The 13035-nt window shown below is 51.6% G+C and overlaps 1 protein-coding gene across 8 annotated transcripts in view; it reads left to right on the forward strand.

Annotated features, from left to right (window-relative positions):
* The window catches only part of Zmynd8 (zinc finger MYND-type containing 8), a 97447-nt gene that overhangs the window by 36079 nt on the left and 48333 nt on the right, over window positions 1-13035 (forward strand). For 6 of the 8 annotated variants that reach the window (XM_077799386.1, XM_077799389.1, XM_077799391.1 and 3 more), the window contains 6 exons: window positions 213-431; window positions 3316-3429; window positions 5419-5511; window positions 6600-6687; window positions 8878-8933; window positions 11361-11438. In XM_077799386.1, coding sequence (XP_077655512.1) covers window positions 213-431; window positions 3316-3429; window positions 5419-5511; window positions 6600-6687; window positions 8878-8933; window positions 11361-11438 — 648 coding nt within the window. The remainder of the gene's footprint in view (window positions 1-212; window positions 432-3315; window positions 3430-5418; window positions 5512-6599; window positions 6688-8877; window positions 8934-11360; window positions 11439-13035) is intronic. The other 2 variants (XM_077799390.1, XM_077799393.1) reach the window with 1 other exon arrangement.

Raw genomic sequence — 13035 nt, forward strand, 5'->3', positions numbered from 1 at the left:
GCCTTTTAAAATGGGAGGGAGGAAAGACCCTCGTAGTTACCCCATGACCTGCTCATGTTGTGAGCAGTAGAGGAACCGCAGCTAGCTCGACTGTTTAGCAGATGGGAAATGCTGTGATTTTCTTGTGTTGTTATTGATGTACTTGTTCAAATTCCTGTTGAGAATGCACATTTGTTTTGAAACCAAACCTGTCTTTCTTGCCTACATTTCAGTCAGAACTAAGACATGGTCCGTTTTACTATATGAAGCAGCCACTCACCACAGACCCTGTTGATGTTGTACCGCAGGATGGACGGAATGATTTCTACTGCTGGGTTTGTCACCGGGAAGGCCAAGTCCTTTGCTGTGAGCTCTGTCCCCGGGTTTATCACGCTAAGTGTCTGAGACTGACATCGGAACCAGAGGGGGACTGGTTTTGTCCTGAATGTGAGGTTAGTTCCCAACGAATGAATACATTACCTGCTTCGTTTCCTCTCTCTTCTCTTCCTTTGACTTACAAACTTTCCAATATTCCAGATAAGGGGAAAAGAGACATTTCTTGCCTCCCACCCGCTCTGTCCTGGCCACCCCCCTTTTGGTCCAGCATCTGCCCCTGGCTGCGGTCCTGCAGCTCTTGGAGAAGTGATCGCAGGGAATATTGTCTGGGTTCTTCTCGAGTCTTTGAATCGCTTCGAGCTCTGCCGCTGTCTGCTCCTTCTGGAATGCACGTCTTGCACGTTAACTTTTGAGCCCGTTGACAGTTCCCACGGTCTGAAACGCTCTCGCGCAGCTTCTCTTGGGTGTGCCCTGCTGCGTCATGGGATCAGCAGCAGCTGCCGCCGACCTGGGACGCCCAGTTTGGGGCCTGTGTTCTGGGTGGTGGCCGTGCCATCTGAGTCTTTCTTTCATGCAACAAGTATTTCTAAGGGAGATCGGAGAGTGCTCAGAAAAGTAGGCACAGATCACTTTCCTTTTAACAGAAAAGGACAGAAGTGAAAATAAAGTTAGAAATAATGAGTTTGAAGAGAGGTGCAAATTGAAGATGGGGAGTAGGGAGTTCAGGAGCCACAGGGCATTCCATTTTAAATGTCCAGGCCTGGAAGGCCCCTCTGAGATTTGAGAAGGAGCTGATGGAGGTGGGCCCTGCCGCTGTCTGGGGGAACCTTCCGGGCAGGGGTGCGGCCTGGGCAGAGCAGGGGAGCAGTGAAGGCAGCGTCGGCTTCGTGGGTAGCCGAGAGCTGCCCGAAGCCAAGCTCCCGCTCTTATTAGACCAGTCCCTGGACCTGCAGGGTTCTGAGGCGGCATCTGTTCTTGGCCATTCTGGACTAGGAGGCTCTTTCGGATGCTGAAAAGAAGAGTCATCTGAAAGTCATTTAGAGTAGAATGTCTCTTGGATCCCTAGGCACGTTGGCCTCAGATCTCACATGAAGACGCATCTGGGGAGCCGAGGCGGGGCTGCCCGGATGTTTTCTGTGGAGAAGAAAACAAGTCACAGATAGTGTCCCTGCCACCACTTCTGTGCAGGGGAAGGAGGAAAAGAGAAAATAGGTGAAAAGAAATCAGGCATCGAGTCCGTCTGGTGACGACCCTGGGATGCACTCTGCTTCCGAAAGGGCTGGAAGGTGGCTGCTGGTTCCCTTGGTCACTCTTCCACGGAGACAGAGGTGGGCTGGGCGTTGCCCAGCCTGCCCGCCTGTGTTTGGAGCCAGATCTTGTTCTGCTACACCTAGAGCGCGACCTGGAACCTCCACCGGTGTCCTTGGGGCCTAAGCGACTGTTCCCATTTGTTTCATCCCATTGCAGAACAGGTGGTGGTTCCCTGGGACGCCTCCTCTGCAGGGAGAGCTCCTTTGGACTGTGCCTGAAGCGGTGGGGTTTATGGTCTGCAGGTGTGGGAAGGGCCCAGAGATGGGGCCAGGCCCAGCTGGTGCCCAGTCAGGCCCTTTCCATCTCATCCCGAGGCCACGTGTCCCCCTCAAGGCCCTAGGTGGGCTCCAGGGGCATGTGTGGTAGACAAGAGTCCTAGTCTAAGAGGAAGACACTTCTGGCATCTCTTTGTCAAGTAGAAGGATTTTATCCTCATTCTCCAGCGGATTTACCCTGACCTCAGGGTGAGCTTCCCATCCGCAGTTCCTGTGCAACAAAGGCTTCCCAAGGGCTTCATGTAGCACTTTCAGGTGGTGCCAGCCAGGCGGAGGGAGCAGGGGGTGAGGGAGTGAGGGACAGTTGGGCATGTAACCCGAGTGTTCTCCTTGGGTGCAGCCCAGCATCCAACTGGAATTTAAACCATCAGGAGTTCTGCGTGCACGATCCACAGCCTGATTTTCTTCCAGGGTCGCCCTACGTAAGGCAGACTGCTGGCAAGACTAGCTCTTCAGGCTCTGGTAGCCCAGGGATGAGAGGCGTGCATCTGCAGCCTTTCTAACTTCCTAGTGACTCTGGGGTGGTCCTTCTCCTCAACAACCAGCCAGACACATCTGAGCGTTCCCAGAGAAGTGAAGAGTGGAAACAGTCCAGATTATCCAAGAAAACTTATCGGCGCTCCTTTCACAGATGGCTGAGGAACACTTCATGACTTAGGTTGCCGGGACATGGGCCCTTGAATCCCGGAGATATGGTATCACAGTCCCACGGCAGAATCCACTTTCCATCATTTCTCTCTGTCTCCTCTTTGATGGGACTTTCCCTTGTGAAATGACATCTCTTGCCTGTGTGGACAGACAGGTAGATTCTGCCCTTTGGAAATGTGCCCATGAATCCCAAGGGAGTTCACATCAGTGCTGATGAGCAATGGAGTCCTATTAATTATCAGTCCACTCCCACCCCCGGGTTCTTCCTGCAGGGAGCCTGTCTCTTGCCATCAGACAGTGCTGGGCCACGTTCCTGCACGATAGCTCTGAGTCTCAAGAGGCTCGAGATAAGCAGCTGATGAAAGTTCATCTTGGGAGGAGATCCCTCCCCGAATGCATCGTGACCTTCCCGTTCACATCCCCTTCTTGAGAACCGAGGTTGGGATAAGGGTGCTTTTCCAGATTCCCATCTCCCCCCACCTCCCCCAGATCCTGCCGTCTCCCTGAGCTGGAGACACTTCCTTGTAAGGTAGTCAGTGGGCTGGTTGCTTTCTAATGTCTACCCACAGATCCAGTATATTTTGGTCTGGTAGATTGGAGTCCTTGCCAAGGGAAACAGCTATTCACATTTAGATGGGAATCTCTTTTTATGTATGTTTAAAAAAAAAAAAAAGAAAGAAAAGAAAAAGTAGAAGGAGAATAAACCCGTGGCTCTGTGATTTTCTTTTTTCTAACCGGATGTGTGTGTATGATTTTTGACTCGTAGAAGATTACAGTAGCAGAGTGCATCGAGACCCAGAGCAAAGCCATGACAATGCTCACCATTGAACAGCTCTCCTACCTGCTCAAGTTTGCCATTCAGAAAATGAAACAGCCAGGGGTAAGAGGATCGGTCCACCGGTGTAAGCGTAAATGAAGATAAGACTCTTTAGTTCTGTTAGCAGCTTTCCGCGTGGCTCGTCGGCTTTGCTTTTCAGATCCCTCTCCGGGCTCTGTGGACTTGTCTTGTGTGTCCCCATTTTAAATCTGTCAAGTGAACGTCAGGTACGGTGCCCTTCAGTGAGCTCTCTGTGTCCCCACCAGGTCCAGTCGTCAGCGGGGCCTTAAAGTCCTGGTGGGTTGAGAAGCAGAACTTCACAGCCCCCTGGCCCTGACGGCTGTGTGCTCCTTCCCTCAGCCTGGGTGGAATTCCGCTTCCGGGAGAGGAGGGCGTCCCAGTTTATTTATAACTGAGGTCTGGTGTGGAACCAGGGAGATTTCCATAATGGGTGAGAATTCGGTTAGTTCCGTCAATTGTGAAATGAGTCCTGCTGCACAGCCTTTGCTACTTTTGGAAACTGTATGACAGCAAGGCTGCCAGGCTTGGCTGTGCCTTCACATGGCACCCTGCTGGGAGGGCCCGCCATACCCTAGGTGTGTCTGTTATTGTTATGATAGTTTTCAGGAAAATGGCAGAGGGATGTCTTCTGTCAAAAATAATATGATGATACAGTGGACATATTAGGACTCTGTCTCCCTCCAGATGAATCTAAAGAAACTGAAGGATGGGTCCCTCCTTTCTGATTTGCCCAGAGCACCCTCTGTGTTGTCCTTGGGTTTGCTTTCTAAGTCAAGGGCATATGCAGGAGCCGAGTATCTCACTGCTTAGAGTGACCACCGGGGTTTTGTTTCTTTAAACAAATAAAAGTTTGCTTTGAGAGATTCTGAAATTTGTTATGATGAAGAAATTGAAGATGTGCCAATTAGATATTGAATTAGTTACCTATTTATCTCTTGAATCAAATCTCAATCGATGGAAGCAAAGCTGTGCTAGCAGCTTTAGTTTAGTTAAAAAACAAAAATCTTGGGCCAGGGATGGAGCTTGCCTAGTATCTATGAGGCCCTGGGTTCAATCCTTGGAACCATTAAAAAAAGAAAAAATCTTTTTTTTTTTTTTTTCTTAAAAAGTCTTGCTTTTATTCTTTTTTTTCTTTTTATCTTTAATTTTTTTTTTTTTTTTTACTGTGGAGTGATTGAACGTGACGACTATTTACAAAAAGAACGGAGTATGTAGATTTGTCAACTCTGTCAAGTTTTAAACCAAAGGACAAATAGAAGAAAGCTTTACTTTCTCGCTCTGTTTGACGTAAAGTCGCTGATTTTGTTGAAACCTCCATTCTGGAACCCGGGGCCTGGCACATGCCAGGCAAGTGCCTTTCCCGTGAGCCATACCCCTGCTCTGGAGCATTTTTTAAATTTACAGTGGTCAAACTTTTCCTTCTGGATTGAAGTGAACACAGGTGATTGCAAAAGGAAATCTGTCCCGATTCTTTGCCGGGGTATAATTGGTATTTAATTAAATCTTTGGATTTAAAAAGAAAGAAATTGCTAAGTAAATACCACCCAGCCATCTTGAGCTGAGTCAAGTTAGAGCTGGGTGCAGGGAAAGACTTTTGGCCCACTTCTTGTACTGAGGGCAATTTGACCTCTGAAAAGAGGAAAGAAATCTCACTGTCTAGATTTCCCATCGCATCAGGAACATCTGTGGGCACCCAAGAGACTTTGTCTGATGTGTCATCTTTAGGTGTGAACACATTTCCCCCCAAGTCAGTTCTGGTGATGAGTCCCTCTGGGGTGTGGGGACTCTCAGCCTCACTGGAAGGGGACAGAACCTGCTACTTGGGTGTATGTTGATAGCGAAGCAAATAACAAAACCCCCACCAGTTCACCTGGGCCCAGGATTATCAACATCCAGGCAGCCTGGGGTGTGGCCAGTGGAGCTGCCCACGGCCTCCTCCCGGCAGTCTCGGAGAGGTCCTCTTCAGCGTCTCGGTCCCGTGTTGGCTGAAGCGTGGTCTCCTGGCCTGTGCATGTACCTTTTCTCTTACAGACAGATGCATTCCAGAAGCCCGTTCCCTTGGAACAGCATCCCGACTACGCAGAATATATTTTCCACCCCATGGACCTTTGTACACTGGAAAAGGTTGGCCTCCGCCGCAGAGCCTCCCGTGCTGGCCCCGGGGGTGGAGATGCCAAGGCAGCCCCTCACTTCCAAGTTAGATCAGTTTTATTTGGAGAGAAGAACTCTTGGTCCGCTCACTTCCTTTCCCCTGTGACGTCCTTCCAGGGGTGAGGGGGTCCTGGGAGATATGCTCACTGCTCTTCTGGGAGCGATTCCAGCTTCTACCTGAAAGAGCCGTACTTCTAGGAATTAGCGATCTGATCGATTCGCGCCTTACGTGCTCTTCTCTTTCTTTCCGAGGTGCTAATGAGAGCAGCAGGAAGGAAGAAGAGAACGTTTAAGTAGCTGGGAAACCTCCAGATTAGCAATAAGGACGTAGCTTCTTAGAATCGGCTTCTCAGCCGATAAGGCTATTTTGTTAATGCCCGAAGGTGTTTTTCCGAGTGCATGCTAAATTCCATGCTGAAAATTATATTTGTTAACACTTTAGATTGTGCACACCACCGTGGTGCTGATCTCAAACCATGAACTCAATATAGGTAATGAAAAGTATCTATGAAGAGGACACATTGCTGGGTGTGTTGGTGCACGCCCCACATCCCAGTGACTCAGGAGGCTGAGGCAGGAGGATCACAAATTCAAGGCCAGCCTCAGCAACTTAGTGAGACCCAGACTCAAAATGATATAAAAAATGAAAAGAAGGACTGGGGATGTGGCTGAGTGGTGGAGTGCCCCTGGGTTCTTCCCACCAAAGAGGAGGAGGATGCACCTTTCACACTGTTGGCATAGCGTTGTGTGAAGTGGGGATGGTGATGTGTGCTTCCTTGAGTTTTCAGGAGGCTCATGTGAGACCTGTCTTTATAATTAATACAAATAGAGAAATCGACCTCTTCTTGGAAGGAACCTCTTAACAAATGACAGCAGCGTTAAGATGAGAAAATTCAAGTTCCTATGATGGATTCAGTGGTGCATTTTTTAAAATAGGGTCATAGATCTCACAATAATAGGATCATGGGAAATGAGTGGTGGTGAGCGGACGGTGTGAGGGGCAGGTGGTTCTGCGTGGTGTGGAGCCACTGCTTACTGTGCCCCGTGGCTTTTCTTCCCAGAACGCTAAAAAGAAAATGTACGGCTGCACGGAGGCCTTCCTAGCTGACGCCAAGTGGATCTTGCACAACTGCATCATTTATAACGGGGGTGAGTGGCCGCGCGGCGTCCGGAGAGGGTGCCCCGCGCCTGGTGCGCACTCTGCTGCCCCTCGCGAAGAACCGGGCTGCAGAGTGGAGCATCAGGCTTCAGGGGACCGAGGACACTGTGTGCGCATGGCCGTGGCGTGTGAACGGGGCCAGTGCGACGTGCACGGTAAGGCGTGAGCCGACGTCCGTGATGCGCGGCTCTGACGGTCCTCTCCAGACTCCATAACTGAACGGAGGTAAATGTCAGGGAAATGCGCAGGTTCATGAGCACGTTCAGTGACTTGGACGAGCGCGCAGGGCCACACCTCAGGTCAGGTGGAGGCTTCGCAGTCCACCTCCGTTTCTGCCGGAGCTCCGCTCTCCCTCTGTGGCCTAGAGTTCCAGATGGACGGGGCTGGGGGTGCTCTCCGTGTGGGGGCGCACAGCCTGCGTTGGGATTTGGCGTGACTGAGGATGGTGCCTTTGTAGTTGCCAGGTGATGTCTTCCGTGGTCAGCAGGCCGCGGTGGGTCCCTTCCCCTGGTTAATGGTGGACGTTCCGGTGGTCTCCGTCTTTGGGCTGGGGACTCCTGTGGTGCCCGTGGTCTGGGCAGGTGTGCCCGAGGCTCTTGGCTGTCTGGTGCCGCACCATCGAGCGGGTCATCTTAGCTTCCTGAGCACCCTTGTCCCAGTGTGTGCACAGAGCTCATGTCAGTGTGCTCCCCGGGCAGACATGGGATGTCCCGCGTCCCACATCCTGGCCCTGCCTGGCTTTTTGACGTGGCCGTTCTTGGGTGACGTGAAATGTCTCCTGTGTCACCAGGGGCTTTGATTTGCCTTCTCCCCATGGCCAGGGACTGAGCCATCATTTCATGTACTCACAGTGATCTGTGTGTTGGGGTGAAACCCCCGACTGTTCACTCGGAAGCTGGGCTGTTGCGCTCTGTGGCTCACTGCCGGAGCCCTTTATGTGCTGGATCTAGTGCTGACAGTTGTGTGTTCGTGGATTTGGAGGATGGAGGAGAACTTCCATCTGATTCTCCTCTGGGCACCTTCCTTAAGGTTCTTTTCTGTCTGCCTCTGGCCAGGTGGGTCTCTCCGTGTCCTGCCCACCTGGTGCCCTGGCCTGCAGGTCAGCTTGTGCTTGTGCTGGGTGGTGCCTGCGGCTGACCCTCCACCTGCCTCTGCCTCCCTGGCCTTCCCTGTGCCTCAGCCTCTCGGCCTCTAAGACTCCTTCCCTGAGGCCCAGGCCATTGGAGGTCCTGGGCTCTCTACTGACCCTGGCTGCATCACCAAGATTCCCGAGTGGCGCTGTTTGTATGGGCTTGATCTCGGCGCCAGAGGTGACTCCTCCGGGGGCGGGTCTGCCCTTGTTCTCTGCCTATGAGTGGCCAAGTGCAGACCCTCAGCCAGCTTCCAGGGGTCTCCCTGAGCAGGAGCCCGCATACTGCAGTTCCCGGAGAAAGGGGAGGCGCTGGGCGGTGAACAGAGAGGCCCACTGAGCATGGGAGAGAGTGAGTGAGTGGGGTCAGGGGAGGAGAAGGCCAGCAGCCCTGGGGATGGCTGGTGGGGGAGGGGAGCAGGGACTCCGGTTGTTTGGAGAGGCTGCTGTTGGTAGCTCCCGGGGCTTGTGGGTCGCAGGAGTTGGATATCTAGGTCAAAGAAAGCCTGGTTTTTTAACCACCTCATCCCCTGCTTTAGAGCAAAGATGAGGATTTGGGTTAGACCGGTCCAGGTCTCTGCTTTGTTATGAGTGTCCTGGTGGAAGAACCTGACCTTGGCTTAGTTGATGATGGAGCTTGAACGCTCTTCCCTGCTTGCTGCTGTGGCTCCTGGAGGACTCTTTTGGAAGCCCCTGGCCCAGCCACGTGGTGACGTCCCTGTCGCCTTCTTGGGTTGCTGCAGTCTGGGGTGACGGGTACAGTAAGGCTTCTCTCCAGGACTTTGGAGCCTGTAGAAGATCAAAACCTTTTTCAGATGTTAATCCGTGATCTGGGGAAAGCCACACCAGTTGCTCGGTTTGGGAGATGACCTTGAGGCATCAAAGACCGGTTGGTCTTGAAGGGCGAATAATCGGAACTGACATGAGAAAGCAGAAACTTGGGTCAGCTGCTGGAGGAAAGCGAGCCAAATGTTGTCAGGGGACATCGAATTGCAAGGTGGGGTGTTACAGTGTTTCCGGTAGAATTAATCCTATTTTCTTATTCCCCTAGGAAATCACAAATTGACGCAAATAGCAAAAGTAGTCATCAAAATCTGTGAACACGAGGTATGTGTTTCCCGCCGACCCGTAGACGCGCCCAGAGCGGGGTGCTGGGATCTGAAGGCGCGGTGGGGGGCCGTGGCCACCGTGGGCTTGGTTGAGGGGCCGACCGCGTCCCCGTCTCTTGAAGGAGGTGAAGGCGACAGGAGAGGCGCCTTTGCCTCCCGGTGGCCTCAGGGAGGAGATGCTCCTCTGTGGTTTTCTCCCTGAGGTCCTGGCCACCGCCGGGGTCCTGAGCTCTTTTCCTGGTTGTCACTAGAGCTCGCTGTGTCTGGCCCTGGCTGCACAGCCTGTGGCTTGGAGTCGGTGAGAGGTTCTGTAGGGGGGCCGGGGTGTCCTGGAGTGGCTGTCCTACGACCCGCGCAGGCTGGGCTGGACCTGGTGGGTCTGCGAGCTGTGAGACTCCGTGTGGTGGGACAAGATGGCAACCAGAGCGACGAGGGGCGGCGTTCTTTACCAGATCCCTCTGTAAGAATAGCAAACCGAGACCCGTCTTTGTGTGTCTGTCCCTTCCTTCCTAAGCGGACCTGCCTGGGATGGCTGGGGAGCCTCCACGAGGCACATGCCTCTGTGCGTGTCCACCGAGAGAGAAAGTGCCTTTTCACTTGAAGTTCGAGTACTTTCTATTTTCTGGGTAATTGAACACATGGGAAGAACCAAGTTTTTCATGGCTGCGTAGTATCCACGGACATTTTTTTGTCATTTGAGTGGAACCTACTTGTGACAGCGCTTTACCTAAGGTGACGATGCATGCCGTTACCCCTCCGTCTTGGGGTGTCCCATCTGCTTCTGATGGTCACTTTGCACAGTGTTTAGATACGCAGTGACCAGGTCGGAGGATGTGAACAGGGCAGAGGGCTAGGTAGATGCTTCCCGGTTGTCTTCCAGAAGAGCTGTTACACCTCACACAGCAGCTCGGGAGCAGACAGCGGGGAGTGGTCTTCCCTCACTGTGGTCACCAGTTTGCCTTTGTTGGATGACAGGTGGCTGTGTACGTGGTGCCTCTGGAAGAGCCCAGCAGCTGAGTGGGGTGGGAGGAGGTGCTCCCTCCATTTACTCATGTCTTGGGTCACCTGTGAAGTCGGTCGGTTTTCAGTAAGTGGCCCCTGGAGTGGTGAAAGGTGATAAAGAGAAAATCAGGGCTGCTGTCGTGGGAGACAGTAGCCGCAGCTCACCAGGCAGTGGGGGAGCTTCAGGGCTTTGGGGTCTGGTTGCCTGGGTTTACTCCCTGACCCAGCCACCTTGGTGCTGGGACCCTGGCACAGGTTCCTCAACTTCTCGGGGTCTCATTTTCTCCTCCTGAAAAATGGTGGTAAGAAAAATCTCCCCTCGTTGGGCATTGTTGAGCCGATCCTCAGCGAGCACCCAGGAGGCCACCGCTCCCCAAGTCTTGGGCAGCTGTTCCCTTGTGTGGATATGTGTCATCTGGCTCATTCTGTGTGTTTTATTAACCCTGCGGTGGGGTACCGATGGCACCCTTTTCTTTCCGAAGAAGAGGGGAGGATCAGGGAATATGGAGCATCTTTTCCTAAAGTTACTGAGCTAGGAAACGGTGGCAGTGAAGTTGGATCAAGGAGCTTCCTGGATGTACATTCTGAGTCCGGAAGTTACTGTGTGCTGTCTTCTGCAGGAAAGGGACAGGAAAGAAGTTGGGTTTTTGGGTTGTTGTCACTGGAAATAAAGTAGGGATGGTGTGATTAGAAATGAAGTGGAGCATGGTGTGTTGGGGGACAGAGCAGCCGGAAGGGCTTGGAGAGCGGCGCTGGTACCAGGGGAGGTGAGTCCAGGGAGGTGTTTCATTGTTAGTTTCTCAAATTGGCATGACTGGTGTTTGGGGCCTGGGAACTCTTGGTCCAGGGAGCTGTACCCCCCAGGTGTGAGCATCCAAAATGCCTCAGACCTGGCCAAGTTCCTGGGGCAGGGGAGGGGTGAGGAACCTGCCTGCAGACCCAGTGCAGGGAAGTCTCCGGAAGCTTTTGAAGCCAGTTCAGATTTCTGTGGCTCTGGGTCCCGTGTGGGGAATGTGCTGTTGTGGGGCAGAGTCCAGGCTGGGTACCTGGGGTGTCCTTGGTCCAGAATGCGATGGTGGTGCCAAGGTTGGGTCTATTTCCCAGGTATTCCCACTGTGGCCCAAATCATTAAAATCATGAAGCAGACTAAGTGTGTGAGCCTGCAGTCCCAGCTCCTCAGGGGTGGGAGGATCCCTTGAGCCCAGGGTCTGGGACAGCCTGGGCAACACAGCAAGAACCCTGTCTTAAAAACCAAATCCAGCAAACAGCCAAATCACCAAAAAAAAAAAAAAAAAAAAAATCCCTGGACATTCAAATAAAAGCACAAACACTTAAAAAACAAACAAACCCATCAAGCATTTATGAAGGCCTCCCAGATGTGAGGCTCCTGGTTGACATATTCTAATGTATTTTTGTTTTACAGATGAATGAAATTGAAGTATGTCCAGAATGTTATCTAGCTGCTTGCCAAAAACGAGATAACTGGTTTTGCGAGCCTTGTGTAAGTTGGATTTACTTTCCTTATTTCATTTTCTGAACTCTGTCTTTGATGGCTCAGCCTTCTCCGGGGGCTTAGGAGACGAAACTTTGGATGAAGTTTTAATACGTGTTTTTACTGATAAAATAACCTAGATAGAATAAGCCTCCTAGGCTGTCCGTGTGCAAGAACTAGTTAACCCTGGAGAACTGCAGAACCCAGAGTCGAAGGGAATTTGGTAGGAATGTGGGATGCAGGCAGGGGGAGGTGTGGGATGTGGGATGTGGGGGGACAGGACATGCATGATGTGGGTCACAGGTTGCATGAATAATGCTGAGAGTTTTGTCATCCACAAATCTTCTTGGGCCTGTTTTAAGAATGTTAGAAATACTTTCATGGATTAATGTTATAGACTCTCCAGTCCATGGTGGTATTTTTTTTCTTTCTTTCTTTCCTTTTTTTTTTTTTAAATTAGCAAAGAGCAAAGTTCCGCTTTTTTTTTTTTTTTTTTTTTTTTTAGAGAGAGAGAGAGAATTTTTTTTTTTAAAGAGAGAGTGAGAGAGGAGAGAGAGAAAGAATTTTTTTTTTTTTTAATATTTATTTTTTAGTTCTCGGCGGACACAACATCTTTGTTGGTATGTGGTGCTGAGGATCGAACCCGGGCCGCACGCATGCCAGGCGAGCGCGCTACCGCTTGAGCCACCTCCCCAGCCCCCAAAGTTCCGCTTTTTATTGAAAATGTTAAGAGCTGTCAAAGAGACCAAAGCCTATGCTTGAACCTTGGATTCTTGGTTTCCATTTTCTTCTCTGGGGCAGAGGGAGGGAGGGGAGGGACCTCCTGCTGACACAGCACCTGCTGCTGCAGCGCCCCCACCAGCCCTGACATTGCAAATGCAGCTCCTCAGTGTGGACATTGGCCAGGGCCTTTGCAGATAAACCAGGCCAGAAAGATTCAACATTTACACCACCTGCCTCAACAAGGTATTGATCTTATCCTCTGTGACAGTCACCTTGTCCTCGTGAAGGATGAGGGCAGAGTAGATGCCAGCTCGGGGACAGAGGCCATGGCAGGCTGCAAGGTGAAGTGAGATCTTCACCCCAAGTGGCCTTAGTTTCCTTGGAAGGACCGAGCACCTTGGTGGCATCTGAGGAAAGAACAAATCGTGGTTCTTGAGGACCTAAAGACACCTTGGTTTCTTACTGAGGATCTGAATTTCCAAAATGGTGTTTATTTTTGCCCTCTGTGATGCTGGAGGTCAAAGCCAGGGCCCCGTGCATGTCAGCTGGTATTTAGCAGAGAGAAGTGTATGGGGGTGGGTGGGTAGAGGGGTGGGGATGGAGGGCTGGAGGGGCATGACCGGGCAAGTGAAGGGAGAATCCAAACGTGCCTATGTCCCTTCAGGCCTTTGGAGGTAAACACCTGGATAGCTGGGGCTCAGTGGCTAGCACGTGGGAGGCCCTGGGTCCGATCCCCAGCACCACATAAAAAAAACTAAATAAACAAAATAAAGGTATTATGTCCATCTACAACTAAAAATATCAAAAAAAAAGAAAAGAAAAGAAAAGAAAAGAATAAACACACCCTCTGCTGCCTCTGTGCTGGCACAGGGCACGTCAGCCC

Source organism: Urocitellus parryii, chromosome 6 (assembly GCF_045843805.1).
Source record: "Urocitellus parryii isolate mUroPar1 chromosome 6, mUroPar1.hap1, whole genome shotgun sequence".
NCBI lineage: Eukaryota > Metazoa > Chordata > Mammalia > Rodentia > Sciuridae > Urocitellus > Urocitellus parryii.